The 20748-nt window shown below is 41.9% G+C and overlaps 1 protein-coding gene across 4 annotated transcripts in view; it reads right to left on the reverse strand.

Moving 5' to 3' along the window:
- LOC124213268 (uncharacterized) overlaps positions 1 to 20748 on the reverse strand; it is a 108036-nt gene that overhangs the window by 52343 nt on the left and 34945 nt on the right. For 2 of the 4 annotated variants that reach the window (XM_046614407.2, XM_046614406.2), the window contains exons 3-4: positions 18800 to 18899; positions 16700 to 16862 (exon numbers count right to left, since the gene is read on the reverse strand). In XM_046614407.2, the coding sequence (XP_046470363.1) occupies positions 16700 to 16862; positions 18800 to 18899 (263 nt within the window). Of the gene's footprint in view, positions 1 to 16699; positions 16863 to 18799; positions 18900 to 20056; positions 20227 to 20432; positions 20572 to 20748 lie in introns of those variants that run through there. The other 2 variants (XM_046614409.2, XM_046614408.2) reach the window with 2 other exon arrangements.

The raw sequence follows: 20748 nt of genomic DNA on the forward strand, positions 1-20748 counted from the left end.
ATTACCTCGTTACGAACTGTTACGACTACCCGTTGCACTGTTATTAATTTATTCCATGGGTAGAAACGTGAACATTTTTACGGGTAACGAAGTGTACAAATCCGAATGCTTTCGTGGTTCGACAATTAATTGGGCTCAAAATCATTCCAGGATACGAGTGAGGTTATCGACTGTTGCATTATATAAAGTTGAAACGGAAGCGGCACTATAAGCCTGGACGTAAATAAGATATTTGGACACGTTTGTTGGTTAAATAACAGAATAATTGAACGGTGGCAAGAGGTTAGTTTATTCCGTGCAGGGTTCCACGTATAATTCGTTTCGGTTGATGCTGAAACGCGTTTTCAGCCAGGAGTAGAACGTCAAGCGTGAAATGTTAAAATTGAAATTCTATGCCAGATGAACGAGCGCGTTGTGTTACAGTTTGGGATTGAATAACAGGGGACGAACGTTAAATTACAATTGCAACGAACCCGGCTTACATTCCTCTGAACTCAAAAGGTACATAAAACGAGCCGATTGCGCATTACTCTGCAGCTAGGCGCGAGTGGCAAGTTTTTTGCAATTCGATCGGAGTGAACTGAAAGAAAAAGAAATACAAATGAAAAACACGAAAATGAAAGAAAAAAAAAAAAATGACAAAGTACCAATCTATGGGCTGCTGTGTAGGTAATTTTGCCGAAGCATCGAACCTCGTCAAAAGCGAACGCGGCAAAGGAATTTGACGCAGCGTTGTTGTTCGGCCCGCATTACAACGCTTGCAAATAGCTCAATTGTAGTAAAATTTTCGCTGGTTCATTAACCGTTGCTGCTGCAGTTTACTGCTTTAGTATGCACGCGCTGCACCTATCGGCATGAAATTAGCATGCATCGAGTTTGCCATTATCTTCGCGGTTCTGTTTGTATCCTATAATGCGCCTGCATTGACCCTGACCCCGCAACCAAAGTTGAAGAAACCTTATTCTTCGCACATTTTTCAGGATAACAAGCTTCGCTAAACGGAATACCTAGCGGCGATCTCGAAAATAAGTATTAAGTTGAACGAGCTCCGCGACGTCAATGACAGAAAAATACAACGCTTCGATAAGAAAGAGAAGAAGCTAAGGAGGGAGAATCATTTTTCTCTTATTTTTCAGTTTGTAACGAATTCGTAAGATCCTAGGAATTTGGACGGGGCAACAACATCGGACTTTCAATGTCAAACTCGACCTTCGCATCGAATGGTATCATTCTCGAGAAATAGTGGAATTTGTTATTTTTTGTTTTCAATAATATGCGTATAACTATAAAACTGCTGCGACATCGCCAGTTTCGAATTCGAATCTCTCTTTCGCGACGCGACAACGGCCATTACCGCTAGAAATTACGATCGAGATCGCCGTCGAGTTACGTTCTTGAATCGATTCAGATAAAAAAGTACGATAGAACAACCTTACGCACCGGGTGTACCAAATTTATCCGAACAAGTCAACGTCTTTGAAGTTGAACGAAATTGATTGGATCATTACACGTTTTTCTCGCAGTTTTTATTTGTTACGACTAGAAACCCCGAGATTCTAATCCCTTAACAAAATTATATAATTTTTCAGGAAAATTACGAAATTTCCACAACGTTTCAAGTCGAGAAGTTGATCTCGATATAATTATTACAGGTATCCTCGAATTGTTCTTGAAATAAAAAACAAACGACCGTAATTTTTTAACCCCTGTTCATATTCGTAAAAAAAAAATCAAACACAACTCATTTTAATGTGAAATTCTACGTTACACGTCCCTAATTTTTGACGGTTAACAATACGCTGCGGTGCTGTTAACTTAAATAAAATGTTTAATAAATTGTTTCCCGCAATTAACACAAAAACTTTCATTCGCACGAAGCTGCTTCTTGTTCCGTCCCTATTCCGTGGATATTTCAAATCTAATTGTAAGTATGAAACAGCAAACAACAACTCTCGGCATGCGCCAACAAATGAATAAGCCTTGTTCGGTTAAATAATGGTGGAAGAAAAAAATCGTCTTTCAAACGACGTCAGGCCGACGTTACAGACGGAGAAGCGATGAGTAGCGAGACGGTGGGAAAGGCGTGGGTTGCAGAGATGTCGACCCGACAATGGAAGACATTGTGTATAATCTACACATAGGCTGCTCTGCCAGAGAACGGATGGAGGACAGGTTGTATTTAGTCCGGTGAAGTTTATAAGCGTTTTTTGTGTTTGCCCAGCATTTCTGGAGTTCCCTGTAGATGTTGTTCGTCATTCTTGCAGTTGACGCAGCCACTTAACACTTGGGTACATCTTATATCCATACGACTCGTCATTGACTCTGTTGACATTTCGCGTGTCATACATTTTCATTCTCCTCCGTTGCACCGGCGGCAGTTCAACGATGCACGAAAATTATAATATACTTATATACATGTATGTACACACGTACGTACATGTGTGCACATCTGTTGAGAGAGGGTGAGGTTATGCGCAGAAATCCTAATGCGTCTTTGTCCCCGTTCGTTCATGTATGCAGTATGCGCCAACTCGTTTTAGTATATTCATCTGCTTAGAGAAAGTTAAACACGTCGCCGAGTTCTTGGCGGATATCTGAAGGACGCGGCAGCCTCAATTTGCATCTTGCATTTGAGGGCATGACTCCGCCGTCATTTATAATTCCCGTTTGGCAAACAGAGAAAAGAAATTAATTCACTCGCCGAAAGCGCATAACAACGACGCGTCATTTTCGTGTTAAACTGTATCTATGAATTGAAATTTTTATTTTTTTCTTATCTCCATCTCATTTTTCTTTACATTACAAGTATTTGCAATAGCGACGTGATTATTGTACCTCATCAATTCTTCAATTTTCGTACCACATGTGTTAGATAATTGTAGCAACAACTTTGCAATCGACGCGCGTATTCACGATTAATTATCAACCAGTTGAACGTAAGATTCGATGAAACGTCCAATCGACGAAACGTCACGAAGGTTTAACGATAGAATTATGACAAAATAATTACTCACCAAACTTGGTCGGAAAGATAAAACTTTGACGAAACGTTTTAATGATATAACAAGAGTTACAAACAGCAATTATTTCTCCGCAATGAAACGAAATTACTACAATTCCGAGACTGCAACGTCCGAAACTCGTACTAAACATCAAACGATACGTGGATAAACGATTTGAAATTGGACTGCTAAATATTGTTCGAAAGTAAATTAAGCCAAGTGTGTATAATCCATTATTCCGCACAGTCCTAATTGATGCGTCAAAGCAATTGTCAATACCGGATAAATATACGGTAAAATATCACAAAATTTGACCGGTGCTCGTGAATACGATTACAATAAACGCGAGTAACGATGAATGATTGCATAAATAAATGAACGTCACGCGGGTTAATTTCCTCCGTACGACATCACGTATTATATACCTGTAATATGTATATAGGAATATAGGTATGTATTTCCACCGTTGTTTCGGGATTTTTCCAACGCACCGCTTCGTTGCAGCAGTAATTAACACCGAGTCGGTGCAGATACGGGATACCGAACGGCAGCTGAGGGCGTCGACCCTGTTCGACTACCGAAAGCAGCGCCATGCAGAAGTGCAACAATAGCGTCGTCCAAACAAGTATGATAATGCATACGGGGTAAGTATTAACGTCCGAGGTCCGCAAGGTTAGACGACACAAGGCAGCGAGGCTGCACGCAGGCCGCTCAAATTTCGAATCCTCGTTGCGCCCGATTCGCGAACGTGCTTGCAGCACGGTTCACCGAGTAATGTTCACCGTTTCAAGTAGGCTAATGAGTTCCCGACGAATCTACATACGCTTACGAAACAACAACGTGCGGCGACGTCCGTGTGTGCATGGAGAAACCGAATTTGTCAGGAAGAAAAAAGATATTAAAACGAAATTTTCACCCATCGCGAACCGATCCCGATTAACTTGACAAATTCCAGAGTTCAGATAAGCTTGTATATCACATTTTAATGCCCGTTTAAATCGTAAAGATTTACCGCTACAACGCAACGGTTTCAATTTTAATAATCGCTATCTCATCTCGGTGTAATTACTATTGGATTATATACTCAGAGATTTGCTCATTTCGTTGGATGAATAGGTTTTTGTTTTCAAGTTTTTTTCATCCGTCTTTATTCAGCGTCAAATTACTTCTCACGCTTCTTCGTCTCTGATCTTCCATCTGTACAAGACTTCAAGAGGGAATAGTGAATCAGGTGTTTTATGACCATTATATACTACTTTTATAAATTTCCTGATCACGTGATTTACTGTTTTTTTTTTTCAGTAAATTTTTACCGACCAATATTTGCATCAGAAATTTTAGACATGATTCTTCTCGAAGAAATTCGCACGATTATAATCGTTCGTTGAAATTGCGATCAAAGCAAGTCTCTCTGTATAGTTTGTCGAAAACAAGAATCTCGTGAAGTTTTCTACAACGATTGCCCATCCAGCCTCATTGCGAAAAAAAAACACAAACGGTTGAAAATAATTAAAAATGATCAGAAATTATAACAAAAGAGTTTGAATATGACTGGCCAAAAATCTGATATCTTTTAAAATCCCCGAAGGAGATTTGCACATATTTTTAACGGCGAAGCTGCTCCAGTTTAGTCACGGGTGGTGTTACGACGAGGCTTCGTTTCCATACATTTTTTTCACTTAAAAAATGACGCGGATAAAAATGCATAAAAATGAGCCGGTGGTGAAGTTCCGCCCTCGACCTGAATCGAGAGGTGAATGCAGGAGGTTGCAAGAGCGGCAAGTGAACTATAAATTTTAGGAAATTGCCGGTTAGCCTCGAGTGGCGGAGAGGGAGCTGCACATCGGCCATGTCGGCACTCATCTTTAACAGCCAAACTTTTTCGCTAACCGCCCCACTTCCGGCTTTCTCTGTATGACGGGGATAGAGCCCCGGGGGTGTGTATGGCCTGCAGTAATAAGGGTCGTTGAGCCGTACAAATAGCCGCATGATCCGCGGAAGCTACGATGGGGCCAACGGAACAAAGAGTGATACATCCCACGCTCCAACACTCCCGCCATTTTACGCACCTGTGCTTTAACACGCATCAAAAAACACTCGGTCGTTATCTACGAGCCAACCGCACGATCCTGAATAAACCACTGCTGCAACCCTTCTACTTTCCTAACAATTTACAAAGGGGAGAAGATATCTCGCATCGGTTGCAATTTTCATTCGTTTAATTCGTTGCTGCGCGTCCTTAAAAATCGTCGGAAATTTTCATTTCAAAGGGGAATAAAACTTTAGATTAAATCTGTAATAATTACATGGCAAATCATTCGATTGAATCGTATACACTCGTTCATTCATTTACGATGAATGTTTGAATTGACATTTGTTTTTTATTTCCAGTGGTGACGAACGAATTGTCTTCCAATGTTGTTGGAGATCAATCTGAAGAAACTAATTTCAACGTGACTGTATATCGTCCGTTAAATTTGCCAGGAAAAATTACATCACAGATCGGTTAGGTACCCCAATTATTTTCCGAGGCTTATAAAGCCATCTCAATCGATTCTAAAGCAACGTTACGTGACAATGGGATTATAGGATTTTTCCCAGCTATCCAAAGTAAGGATCTCGATGATATAGTAAGTGTGTCAGGTACATAATATCAGCACCGAAAAACCTACTGGGAAAGCGATCGGTACATCGAGCATATCAATCACACGGACGATAAAGAGAAGAAGAGAGGATAAAAAGGTCGAGTTTGAAAAGGAAGGAAAAAGAGCCAAAGAGAGAGACGGAAGGAAAAAAGTGAAAAATTGAAAGTCTAAAAGCTCCACTGCATGTAGGAAATATTGTCCTTGCCTGGTATTGTCCACCTAACGGCTCAGGGTGGCTTGTGGACAAAGAGCACGGCGATAAAGGGTGGTGGTCCAGCCTACAAGGGTTCATAACCGAACGTGTTGTAGGTGTGGTTTGACTTTGGTAAAGCACCAACTGCCGCGATGTGTATCGAGACGTTTTTCCCATAACCCTGCAGGCAATGGTCTGTGAAAAATTCCAATCATCTCAATCGAACCCTCCCTCGCAAACGTTACACACCGCTTTCTGACACGGGAAGTGAAACGAGTCCCACCAAGTTTCTGCCCTTGCAGGGTGAGGGTCGAAACGATGGAACAGTAGTCGAGGCCTCGAATGATTCGATTCTAAAAGTGAGAAAAATTGCTAACGGTGAAAAAAGAATGAATGTCAAATTTCGCAATGATTGTAATGTTGGAAGAGGTTTCTTCCTAGCGACGTATGGTTTCTTTTCGCGATTCATTGATTCCTCTACTGTTCCGAGTTTCGACCACTCGGTCAAATCTAAATTTCGAACGTTGTAACTATCCTGAATAATTGAAGTGACATTGACGCGGGAAGGAAGGCTCACGAAACATGCAATGGAAACCACTCGAGATTCGTCTCGTGTACGATATGACGAGAGGTTAGAACCGCTGCCTGGGAACAAACCTGTCGCTCCAACTCTAATGTAATTCCAAAATTATCCCTCGAGATCAATTAATACGCATACAGCGATGGACGTGGGTAAGATGCGTAGGCGAGGGATGATAAACACCGCCGAACCAGCTGCGGTCTACGCGAAGGCGATGCTTAAGCAGCAATAAGTTACGTGATTAACCGTTCACGGTACCTCCGGGATCATTTGAGACAAAAGCCAGAATTTTCTCCTTAAATATCTCCGAAATGCAATAAGGACTGGAGCTGACTCCACACGGTAAAAAAAATTTGCAAATTGATTGTGTGGCCTGAAAGACCCAGAAGTTCGACGGCGTTAGTGTTTTGCAACAGTAGGTAAATTTTATTTACTTTATCGATAATATAAAGGCTCATTGGGTTACTTATATAATTTTTTAAATGTCGATGTCCCAGATTGGCTTTATAAGTTTTTGCATAAAAGTGCAGGACGAAAAACGCAATCGCATTTTTTTCAGAATTTTTTGAACAAGCGTATCTGAACTGTTATTCAAAAAGTGGAAAAACAAAAAAACCAACCTTGTGAAATATGAAAGAAAGAAAAATTTTTGACACTGTTAGAAGATGGAGAATGTTTAAATAAATATATCTTTTCAACAGTATTACTTCTCGATACTTATTTACTTCGGATATAAATTTTTTTAACAAATTTCAGTTATTTTTGAAATTGTTGTGTGAATTCCGATTACTATTGGAAAAGTCTTGATACATTTCATTCTGAAAACGATCGGAGCATGCGGTAGAGACCCTGGGGAGTACCCATGAATTTTTTCAGCTTTTTAAAACACCTACGACATGAAGAAAAACAGGACATAAAGCACCCAGGGTTTTCGCGGAAGCAGTAAAAGAAAGGGGTTCCATGGAGGGTTAAGTCCCGTTGGGAACTAAGTGTCAGGTGGTAGAATCGCGGCTTACGATTAGGCTGAAGGTGGCGGGTCTCAGCCTCAAGGTTCGAAAGCTCGAAGGCACGTAATCCCCGGGTAGTTAAGTCACCGATGATGAGTCTAAAGCAGCTCCTCGCCTGCTAACGAATTCGCCAACTCAGCCGGATGTCCGTCGGCCGTTTTGCCACAAACGAGCCAACTCAGCCAGGCATCGCCCTTTCTTTCCTTTCTTTCTTTCTTTCTTTCCTTTTTCCCTTTCCGGACTCTTGTCACATCGAGTAAGTGCGACGATTTCTTTCACCGAATCGTGGTAAAACAATCGTCCTCGGCTATCGGTACAGCAGCTTTGAGAAGGTCGTTTCTCACCGATCGCAGAATAGCCTTATCTAGAAGTTCGGATGAACTCCCGAAAATAGAATAAAAGTTTTTCGAAGCTGTAACGCGGCCTGCCGACCACCGACGCGATTACTTGTATAGGTATAGCTGCGCTTGGTTATCGGTGATTATCGTTCATCATCGACTACAAGCTCTGTAAGGATTCCGAAGGTCGCCGTTACGGCTCTCCTAAATTTCGACGACTGCCATTAGTTGTTGATCAGCACCCCCAAGAGGGTTGTGCTAATGATTACTCGCGAAGTTCATGTTCTCCATTAGTCGTTTATGAACGTTGTACCAAAATGTGTTTAGGGTTTCCACGTAATATCAGTTCACTGCACGCATATGCCGTCAGTTATCGAGGATTTCTTAAAGGGCGGAAACATTAAACGATCCGATAAGGTTTACCATTTTTAAATATTTCGCCGTTAACTTTAAATACACCCTGCTCCGCTTCGTGGATGGTTTATAAAGAATTGATCTGCGAAAGTGAAAAATCGCCGATATTAAGTCGGCAAGAAGAAATTTCCACTATTTTGGGAAATCATCTTTATATATTTGACTCTTCTTTCGTGTAGTTTTCGGGATTCACTGACGTGAACCGTGATGTTAAAAAGGTACCTGCAAGGTTATGGAAAAGCTCTTGTACAATCCCCGTTCAAAGTTTCATAAACCGAGCAATAATCTCACCGAAACTTTGTTGCGGGCTTTCGATTGCGATTACGTAGCTACGATTGTTTTGCAAACAAATTTGTCGTTATACATCTTGGTACGGACGAGCTTAAGAAAGAATTCGAAGAAGAAGACAACGACATTCGTCCGTTATTATTTCCATATCTTAGGCGGTTATAAATCACTCAGCGAATACATTTTGAAATTCTCAGCAAAGTAATATCACATTTTCGAATTCCCGGTGACCTTACGGAGAAACTAAAACACTAGTAACGAAAGTACTCGGTCCTCAGAATTATACATGCAATATCCTATCTTCTTGTTTCCCTCTTCACATAATTCAACAGATATTTTATAACCATTATATTCAGCTTCTATTATTTTCTTATCGCATGGATTTTTCACCGCCGACCGAGACAGTTATATACGGAATAGGATAAAGTTCACGCTAGAAGAGTATACATAGCAAACAGATGTTTAAAATAACCAATGGTCTCTGACGGCAACCCGCAGTTTCCTGCGTGCAAGGAATAAGGATAAACAGAACTGTGAACAATTTATTTTCCGCTCTTCAATTAGGATGTGAATAAAATTATTCTCTCGGATTGTTAAACCGCGGAAAACCCGAAGTGACTGTACGGAACTGATAGAGTTTATAATAATAACAACAACAACAACAACAATAATAATAATAATAATACGTGTTACTCACATTGTTACATCCAATTGTCGTAATCAGCTGAGAATAGATATAACGATTCTACGTGCGCAACATTTATATACGTATATGGTATAGAATATAATATAATATATATTCCGCTTTGATAATCCCGGGTTTTCCACTATATGCCTGACCTTAATCCCGTCTAGCTGGGATAGCGAACTTTCCTCAGAATGTAACAAAGAGGTCTCTCCGCTATCGAAGCCCTGCATCGAAGTCCAAAGTAATTATGCGCCTAATCCCGGTGGTGAAAACTCGAATCATTCGAAAGAAAAAAGTACAACTTGAAGGGTAATTTTTCATCGGCTTATTATATAACACGGGGGGTGGGGGGGTGAAAGTTACCGGAAGAAAATGTCTGCGACAGGCTTACGTCACTGCCAAATGGCATTATATTATACACAGTAAATTTTTCACCATATTATATTATCGATTGAAAAGTTTGTCGCAACAACAGGGCTTGCGGAATGTTTATCGTCGGTTAGTCTGGAGAGGACAGAAATCAGCCGACTTTGACGAATTTCCTCCTTTCACGAGCAGTGTGCGGTTGCGGTTGTTGCATCGCAATTCGCGCTAAATACTCCCAATCCGCGTTCATTCTTCCAGCTCCGAAAAAATACTTATCAATGTCGGGAAAAAAAAAAGCGTTGTGCAAATTTTGGGACTGAGATCAGTTATTGATTAAAAACAACCGCGACCCAGGTTCAGAAAAGAGCAATTTCAAATCGAAAAAACAAGATGACCAATTATTCCTTCGCGTGAGTGTGTCAGGATGTGAAAGCGAGGGGTGAGAACGATCTCTCGTAGTCGGTATCAAACAGCTGTCGGGGTTAAAAAAAACCACAACCCACCAGCAGCGAACAAACAATAACAAAAGCGAAGCCATTTCTCGGATCTTGGTTATCGTGCCCTTGCAACAAATTCAGTATGTGATCAAACAAGGGACGGGGGAAGGAGAGGACGCCGCATCTAGGTCTCAGATAGTAATTTATCTCTTTGACGGTTTTCCCCGGGTTGTTTTTTCCGCCCTTCGCCTCGCCTCGGTAAGGGTCAGGTACTTTCCTCCATGCGAAAGAGTCCCTCCTCACGCACTCGCGAATCCACCTGCAAACGTACATCATACATCCCGCAGGCCCTCAACCCTCCCCCCTCCCCATCCCTTTGCTCTGGTTTCCGGTTACCATAATCGCGAGCTTAACACAGCTCGATGCTGTTCCGCTTTCGCCGCGTTCTCCACGGCTGTCCGCCCCTCCCCCCATTTTTTCGCTACTTTGTTCCTGACCCTAAATCTCCGTCACGGGTAACGGAGATGAGCAGAACGGCGTGGGACGGGTTGAAGGGGGGGGGGTTCGCTTCATGATTCGGATAAGATTGCCACTGAATTCCAAGAGAAAGAGATACGACTGCCGGGACGGGGTTTCGATTCCGAAGATCGATAAACACGCTCTTTGTACCACTCCAAGGGTGGAATTTCCATGAAATTAGATTTGTACCGGCGTATATTCCCGGGGGATCCGCACACGCTGAACGTGAGTCTCGTACGCGGATATCGAGGATCGCGGATATATTCCGGCGGGATTACTCGACGCGTTTTAATTACCAATTACCCTTGGTATTAAACTCGCCGATTTTATAGCGATGGGCTAATTGTAACCGTTGAATGAGACCTCATTACATACCATTCAAGATTATATTTTCCATCAAACTGCCTCCAAGTATGCTGTTTGTATAATTTCCAGAAATTAGATTGACGTATATGGATTCTTTGTCACTCTTATGCTTCAGAGACATATAATACTTCAAAAAATTCACACCTAGAAATGTACTTTAAAAATTTATCCAGAGGTCACATTTTTTACTCTCTTAGCCTCGCGTACTCAGCTGCATTAAAATTCTGAAATATATAAAAGCTGTCAACCATTTTCAGGCTGCTCGTATTTTGCGACCCCGCGACTTCTTTTCTTCGAAGACTTTGGTACGTACGAAATGAAATCAATAGTGGGCGAAAGCTTACCGTGAGGAAAAAAAGTAAAAAATGTGTCTTCATCATTTCTTGTTGATTGAATCAGCTCAATTTACTTTTTCTGTTCCCATCAATCGAATATTAAGCTGTTTCTTTTTTCATTTGAACGGCGATCAAGGAGCAAATCTCGAACTTCATTTTGCGTCAGCAGCACTGATTCTTTTTCGCGATTTTTCCTTCTTCGACATTAAATAGCACCCTCAAAGCACGGGAGACAAGATCGAAACCGGCAGGTTTATACAGTTAATCCTGTCCTTAGAACCCGGCAGCCTGACCCGATTACCTACGATAAGCCAGCGCGTGACCTCAAATTAACAGCTTGTAGAGAATTGATCCCGTCAAAAAAAAAAGACGAGAAAACCAAAGCAAACAAAACGCATCGCTCAGAAGCAATGGGCCAATCAAGTGCCGGCGAGTGTACAAGTCGGGAAAAGTGATCAATGGTTGATATTAAATTTGCAGACTCCTTGCCAATGTCAAAATATATCTACTTGGTGTATTTACAAACTACACTTATACGTGAGCTGCGCCAAGGTTTAAATTTGCAAAATCTTGCTGGAATTTTCATTTCAAGAATAAATCTGGCCGTGCAAAATTGACCAATTTATTGAAATTTATCCACAAGAAAAAAGCAGGAACGTGTAATTCGAGCGTGCAGTGCGAATAAGTAATGAATTGATATTTTGAATAATCGCTGGCGCGGTCGAGTGACGGAGGTTGCGATATGCAAAACCGCGAAACTTGCATCGTGCGTCGCATTGCACTCGTCACTTCGGTATTCTAATAATAAAAAAGTAACCGGCCGTAAAAGTGTTTTCTTGGAAATTTTAAGTCCGTTGTAAATATTATAGACATGACACAAACTACGCACGTGAACTAACCAACGGCTATTAAGATACACGTTAAATTAAAATTAGGCAGCTACCGACGACAAAACAACCGTATGGTATTTTCACGCTCGGTTACTGACTTCCTCTGGTACGCGGTGACATGCGGGCAAATTCATCGCAGTTGCCGCTTGAATTAAACAGCATTTATTCTTCTAACGTCATGCATTTTTATTTCTATATTAACATCTGAACACAGAAATCAAATGAATAGGCCAATTTTTAAACTTTCCTAGTGACACTAAGTTTTGGTAATGATTGATTAAACTTCAGAAATGAACAAGTACCAGCAATTTTTGTTTTATAGCAAGATTGTAACGGTAAGAAAGCTCGCCTAAAACGAACACGTTAGTCAAAATCTGAAACGGTAGGAAATTTTAGATTTCAAATTGCAAAATATTTCTCAGATCTAGTCCGCTGTTATTGTTAATGTCACGTGCAAATATAATTATAAGGCTCAGGTTCGACGATTCGATTTCCAGGAATTACCAAACGTATGTAACTATTTTTTTATCGCAGAGTTCAAATCTTACTCATGATTCGGGCTCACATAAAAAAATAATTTCTACGTTATTCTAATTCGATACATCCAGTTTTTGGACACTTTATACGTATATTCTTATAATTATCTTTAACCCGTTACTGACAACTCCCTTGATCTGAAGAAGTTACACGATGTCGTTTATCGTTGAATATTGTCCTCAAGTATCCAATTTGTGTGACAAAATAAAACAAGGGAGGAAGTCGAGGCAAGATCTCGATTGTCCAGCTGTAGGAAACCTTAAATTCGACGCCCGAAGCAATCATACGTAGTATCGACATATGGCGCATATAATTATAAAGGAAACGCAAACGATGAAGAAAGTATAACCATTGCGAGGTACATAAATAGTAGCGAAAGTTGAGAATTATTTAAAATATATGGAGCCTTGTGTTCGCCATCCATTTACGTCGAATGCAAATTATTTTTCTGCAGCAGCGAAGTTCGACGTTCCGAATGAAAATAACGATAAATGAATTTCGGCGTCTGCGAAGGATAATTTTTAAATTCAGTAAGATAAAATTAAAATACGTCTACAGTTGAAGAAAAAACAGCAAAAGCAACATGATTTTAGAACGTTAACACACCGCTGTGCGGATATTCGAGCATGCCTGTGTGCGAGGAGTAATTACTTAATCAGTAGAGACAACAGCAGTACCCGCACATGAGCCAAAAACATATTTGGCATGCTCGTTTCGCGGACACGTGGTTTTCTGCCACCGCGAACGAAGGGAAACGATGCAATTGTCTTTCACCGCGGTACTGCAGTTTACGTTGTGCAGTGTAGCGTGTGGCCAAAAGTAATGAGTTGCAGTCCGATGCTATCGTGGCACGCACGCACGCACGCATGGCACGCACGCAGATGCACTTTGCTCCATTAGGTTGTTAGAATTTTTGGAAACAGAACGGTTGTCGAGATCGATTCGTTCGCCGAGATACTATTTTACTTTCATTCTTACAGATTTTTCGGTTATTACAAAAATTGAACGAGATGTGTGTTTGGTAATTATTTTTACATTTTTCCCTCGATGATCAAAGTCTGCAGCCTGGAACGCTGCTGCGAGTTTCAGTGAGCGTCTCTTTTGAGCCGAGTGGCGTTATATCGGCCAGGGTGAAAGGTTTTAGAGGAGAGCATAAAGGTTCGCCTGGCGGAATATATATTTTATACACCGAAGGTTGATATTACTATTTGAAAAGCCAATCGCACAGCGTATTGGTAGGCGGAATATAGGAGTCTATACTCAAAAGCGAAATAAAATTTCTTCGCTTCCCGAGAAGCAGTCCGTCCGCCTACTACACTGGAATTTACCGGATGACACAGAGGAGCGAGTGAATTCGAAAAGGTCGGTGTGGAAGAAGGGGAAAGAAAATAGGGTAAAGTGTACATCGTACATATTCGTTTGTAAGCTCCGTCGCGAAAAATGGAAAGACGCAGATAGGGCAGGAAAAAAAAATGAGTCGCGTCGATATCCAGAGAGGCGTAAAATTCCCTGCTGAGTCCTCCGCCATACCTTTAAGCTTATGTCAAATTTATTACTACCCCGGAATTCTGCATGTTGAAACGAACCTCTCGCCTTACTTTATACCTATAAAGGATCACAGCCGAAGATAATTTTATACTTCGAAAATTGATCGAGAGGAAAATATGAACCGATACCTACTATTTTCCGTCACGCCGATACCTATTCGTCATTTTTTACCGCCAAAGACGGGTGGCTGTCTGCTGTGAAATCGACATGATTCGCTCGACCGAAGCCTCGCAAAAGCAGTAAAACCCACGAGAATATGTACTTGTGGTATACGGTGGAGCGGATCGTCTCTCTTTAAAAAACTTCCCGCTTCGTATAACCGATCGGGGTGATTGATTACGGACAGACGTTTATGCGGGTAACGATCTGCAGCTTTTGAATTTGGATTCTCTTTATCGAAAAAGATACGCGTCTAGTTGTGAAATATAGATCCGTATCCGATCGGAGGAAGTTCTTGACGTAACGAAAAATTACGGCGAATTCAGCCGCTTTAACCAAATATTAATTAGCAGATTTTCCTCGTAATGCAACATTGAATTACGTTTAAGCGTTCATTTTTTACACTCTTTTTACTACTATTCCCTTCTACGCTATTTCAATTCTATTCCCCCCCACTGAACAGCTTTAACTTCTAATTACCCGCGTGTACGTAGTTTGCTTCTAATTACTCTCCTCCACCCTGCGACAACATTTTCCACTTTTTGTTTACTCGTAAGTACAGGTATGTTGGTTGCACCGGAGGTTGATTCTACTGTAGTTCCATCAACCAAGGAGCAAAAGGACCCATCAATTTAGTTTAGTTGGGTTATTAACGGGGATTTTTAATTCTGATTCAAGCGTGCGCACATTCTATTATAGTTACACGAGAATTACCGCAAAATTTTAACCGTCGATGGTATGATAAAAAAATACGTAATAACGAAACAACAATTATCCACAAAGAAAAAAAGAGATAATTTCAATTAATACCGTTATTTTTTTTTTTTTTTTTCAAATTAGCTCTTTATCCAGGATTTCATTCCCTCCTAAAGCAAAAATATTTCAACTCCCGCCTGTGCGTCGGCAACCGTTAATCCACCAATGCAAGAGTAAATGCCTAGCGTACGGCACCGGACTTGCAGAGATCCGGAAGCAAATGGCGCTCATTTGAATTTCCATCGAGAGTTACGTACCGAAAGCGGATTTCCGAGCTTAACAGCGCTTCCGCAAATCAAGAGCTTTCCACAAGGTAAGATCAGGCTATATTGAACTCACCACGAACACCGCAAGGTGCTGAAGCGACCCCATCCAAATGTCGAGGTATTAGTTTATATTAAACCGCAAATGTAGGTACATGTTTAATTAAAGATTACTTATACGACTCCAAGAGCAGGACGTAGTCAAGCAGTTTTCTTAAAAGCAGGTCAAGGTACGTAGATTAAGTTGACTTGCGAGATTCGTGGAATTGGAAAGAAAATTAAGTCTGCTTCGTTAGCTGTTTCGTTTTCCTTTCCCCTCTACGTTGAAGGTTATTACTGGACGAGTTCGGGGCGAATTCGGTTATAGCACGACCTTGCCTCGGGGTAAAAACGTAAAGCGTAATACCCTATACCTAAATGTACAACATCGGCGTTTATCGCGCGCCAGAGTTTCACGTTGGACAGGTTTCCCCCAATTTTTTAATGTTTATTTTCCTTTATTTATTTTCATTATTCCAATCTTTTTTCTTGCTCCCTGTCTCGCTTTTTCACCTCACGGTTTTAATCCTCGTTCCGATTCGCTCGCAACCTTTTGTATTTTATTCTCGTTCGCGTTTCTTTTTATTTTCTTCATTCCCCACCACCGTTGTCCTTCTTTTTGCCATTGTTTTTCATCGGATTAAGCAGAGCAGCCTCAAGTCCCGAGCACCGTCGTAATGGAGAAACGATGTAGCGCCTGGCAGGCGACGCGAGGATTGGGAGAAGCTCCGCTGGTTATCGGAACTCGGATATCGGGGGAGTAAAAGTAGAAATCGATCGAAATGGTAACTTTTATCGTGGGCGTCAAACTACCTGCAACGGATTTATAAAACTACCCAACGAACTTGCCACTTTACCCCCTACCGCGCTGTGTATTTCGCCGTAGTAAAATATTCCACGGATTTTCAAGACTCCTTTATATGCCCCCCCCCCCCCCATCACCCGTTCGCCAGGGCGAGGCGTCCTGCAACTTTTGCACCTTCTTTATCTGTAACTTCGACCACCGTCAACGGGATTTTCAAACTCCGGAATCATATTCAACACTCGTTTGCATCGATTTATTCAGCCTTATCTGACCAGAATACAGAAACGCGGGATGTTGCCTGTGGAATTTCGAAGAGTTCGAGAATCTGCGGAGCTTCGAAATTGTCTGATATGATCGGATGACTTCGAGCTTTCCTTATCACAGCAGAGCTTACTCGAAAGAACGCTGGACCGACGTTCCAATATGAGAGATCCAGATGCTCGACTCCGGTTTCGAGGTGAATCTACGACGTCGCATCTCAGTTTCCTTATAATTAATAACAACGTAGTTGGGCAGAAACTCACGTCTTGGGCCGACAGAACTCTGGTGGCAGGCTGGATAATGGTGCTTCCTGAGTGGGGTCGGTGATGCAAGGACTCGACGGTGTCTTCCCTCGAGCAAACTCCGCTATACCAGGGTAGGCCGCCTGCACAGTGGCGTCTGTTGCGATACTTCCTCCAAACGTGCCTGAAAGTATTTGAAACACGTGGAGGATAATCGTTGAAGGGGACTTGCATGCTGAGAGAGAGAGAGAGAGAGAGAGAAAGAGAGACGCAGGGTTAATCAGCTGATTGAAAAAAATTTGCAGAATTAGAGGTTTGCGTCGCCGTTGTTGTTGTTGTTGTTGTGCTCGTTTTTCTGCCTGGTAGAATATTTGGCCATCAACGGGAATAAAGTAGCCCGGCTATATTGCCGCTGGCTCTTTTAATGCCGTTAATGACGTTGCGCCCGAGCAAGTAGGGAAAGTAGTTAATTCGTATAAAAGTTAACCAGGTTTTGGGGTTGGCTAACGATAACAAAGTGCCGGAGCGCCGGAGCAGTTACTTAACGGCAACAAGGCTGCTTTAATTACCGTGAAAATCATGTAAAATTCAGAGTGGGAAAAGCTCACGGAGGAGTCTTCGTACAGCTCGCGCAACGCAAATTCATTCTCTAAGATAACCGCGAGTATACTCTTGTTTTGTCACACCCAAGGATAGGGTTGGAAGGTAAAAAGCTACCCTGAATATAACTGCGATTACCGTTTGAACAACCGGGAAAACTTTCTCAACGCTTGTATTACACAACACAGAAAACGGGGAGTAAAAAGAGGGTTGAAAGTGTGGTTCAGTTACATGGATTATACGTCAAGTTCTAATTCGAATTTCTTCGCGTTTTGTAATCGCAATGTTTTATTAATAATTTGTCTTAAGAATGAACCCAAAAACCACGTCTCGTATAAATTGACTTGAATTTTCCTTCAAATCGTTAACATCACGAAAATTTCCACCTAACTGTTTTCGCTAACTGCAGGATCAAATGATCCTTCGTTTCCTGACGCGTTTCGCTATCGTCGAAACTATTAAACGTGTATGGATATAGAATGACACGATAGGCGGTAAGGGGAGGAATGTAATCGATCACGGGGGGTATCTTTGGATGAGCGATCGAGGTGTTACCGAGGAGGAGAGAAGTAGGTGCTTCAAGATGAAGGAGTTTCCGGTATCTCGAGAAACTCGAGAAACTCGAGAAGCCGAAGACTAAAGGCTGCTGTGGACGAACTCGCGACGAGCCTCGAGAGCGCTTTGCCCATTGAATTGCAACATTTATCAATGTCAATCGTAGCCGGCGGGTATCGCTCCGTCTCCATCTTCGAGTGGCATTAATATTTCGATTTCGGTACCTGCAGCTTATACGTATTACGTAATATACGGCTGAGAAGAAAGGCGAGGGATAAGTCAGCAGCTGACAATACTCCATACATCTTTCCATTTTCACTCCCGCCTTTTTTCCCTTGGGCGATTTCGCGCGTTATAACGAAAATATATCGTAGAATGTACAGGATGATGAATTAATTACACCCCCAGCTGCGAGGCTCGGAATAAAAATCGATGAACCAGAGATGAGGAAATATCACGCTTCCGCGAAACCGCGATCAGCTGGATATTCAACCTATCTCCCCAGCATTCTTCACACTAGTTTTACACCTCTCTAAAATCTTTATGACAAAAGCGTAACGAGCATCCATCAAAGTTTATCTCCTTTATTTCTTTCCCGAAGTAAATACCCGCTTTTTTATCGGTATCTATTAAAACCTGAATTTTTGCCGATTGAACCCTGAGTGCGTAGTTTTGAATTAAAGAATCACAAAGGATCATTTCAAGCAATGGAACAGATACGAAATTCATGATTACGAACGCGGTGGATACGATGAAAAGATTTTTCCTATAATGGTAATTTCTAAGCGACTTTAAAGCGTGATGAAGTTTTTCGTGGGCAGGATCTTGGCGTCTGATGGTTATAACAGAAAATTCTGCCTTCTACCCTGTTACCGAAAGGTGAAAATTTAACACAAGGTGCGTGCCGAACCGTTGGTACAGTGTTTAAGATTTCATATTAAAGTGCAAAGTCTTGTAAGATCTTACCTGACTCCAAATGCAATTCCTAGTGCCACTATCAGCGGGAGTAACGTGCATATGCAGGCTAGAAACACCGTCTGCATGTCGGAGAAGGCTGCTAATATACCTGTAACAAGAAGTGAAGAAAAGTTACGTAAGATTGTTCCCAGCGCAGGTCGAGGGGGTAGAATTTAATTTTGAAATTTGTTAGAAACAATTCACAGGAACATATGACGTCATGCGTCTGGAAATCCAACCAATTTTCAAATCTCTGTAAGAGTCCTGCAGTTAAGTCATGTAAAAAAATACGTATGCAAGGGTAAAAAAAAAGAAAAAAACATTGCCATTCGACATTTTGAGACGGAAACTCTTCGGTTTTTTCCTCAATTAATTCCCTGCAGTGTGTGCGAGGGTGGCTCTAAGGCAGAGAATAAGTGTCTCTAAGGGGCGGTCACAGCGACGCACTTTACGACCGACCCTCCGGTCAAACGTCCCCAAAGGAGTTGACCTACGTTGCAAAGTCAGCCACTGTAGATACGGAGCAAATCCCCAGAGAAGGTTCGTGAACCTCGAAGGCAAGCGAAAGATTTTGCGTGCTTAGCCGATGGCGTCGTCGAGTGGTGAATATCTCGAGAAATGAGCGAGGCGTGTGATTCGGCATTCGAGGGAGAAATCGTCGCTAGTCGAAAGAAAAATACTGAGGCCTTTACGTGAGTCGAGTATAGCTGAATTTTTTGGAGACTGGAAACGCGGTCCCGTAACGGGGCAAGAAATGGGGTGGAAAAAAAAAGTAGGCGAATAGGAACAGTTTCGTCGCTCTGTTCCGCGATACCGATTGATGGAAGGAATACCGTTCGTCAACTGTCCGATGATTTGACCGAAGATGGTTTGACGCAAAGGTGAAAGAAACGTCATGTCGAACCAACTTGTTATTATCAAAATTGCCGATGTGGAGAGAGACAGAGGAGAAATTAATTGGCACTGAAAATGTTACCAAATTACAAATACCGAAGGACGAGTGTCTGCGGCAGGTTTATAAACGATGAGCTGCTGTTGGACAGACGAAAAATTGTGCAAGCTCGTTCAGCTCTATTCGAAGTACAGTAACCTATGGGACAGGAGCCATCCGTGCCACGACAATCTGCGAGGCAGATATAATTCTTACAAAAAAATTCTCGCGGTAAGAAGGAAATGAAAAAAAAAGATACAGACCAGCAGAGAAAGAAAAACAACAACAACAACAACAATAATAATAATAATAACAACAACTTTCTCACCACACACCTTTACATTTTCACGCTATGAATTCATTATGCAAATCCTGCGGAAAATATGTATATTTTCCTTCCCTCGTTCTCTCCCCACAGTCCCTCTCCATGCCTGCTCACGTATCCGTCAGCGATGTTCTCTGCAAGCTCAAAGATCTTCGCGCCGTCTACGTATGTGAACTTCATAAAATCGAGGCCGCCTCCAAAGCCGGATCCATCTACAGACCGAGGTATACGTGGTTTGAACCCATGAACGAATTTCTTTACTGCCACTTGGACGCCGATGAAAAGCTCGCTGAATTTTCGGTGAGTATTTGTGACTCGGTTTTATTTTCACCTTCGATCTGGGAACGGATATTAAAAGAAGGAAACAAACCATAAACAATAAAAACCTTTTTCGTTGATCAGTCATCGGAAGATGACGCGACGTCTTCGGAAGAAACGCTGAATGTTTGCGAGAAGCGAGACTGCTGCGAGAAATCGGATTCCGTCACGGAGTCGAATTCGGACGGTTCGATTTGCCCGGGGAAGCACAAGTCGGGTGGAAAGAGAAAAAGTAGCTCCTCTGTTAAACCGGGCAGAAAAAGCAAGGCGTACTTTCTCCGTTCGCCGACGATGCTCAGATCGACAAGGATGAACACGAAGTATGAAATTCCGAGAAAAACTGGCGGCGCTTCTTCCTCGTCGGCGAAGAATTCTTCCTCGGTC

This window comes from Neodiprion pinetum, chromosome 2, assembly GCF_021155775.2.
Source record: "Neodiprion pinetum isolate iyNeoPine1 chromosome 2, iyNeoPine1.2, whole genome shotgun sequence".
NCBI classification, from domain to species: Eukaryota; Metazoa; Arthropoda; class Insecta; order Hymenoptera; family Diprionidae; genus Neodiprion; species Neodiprion pinetum.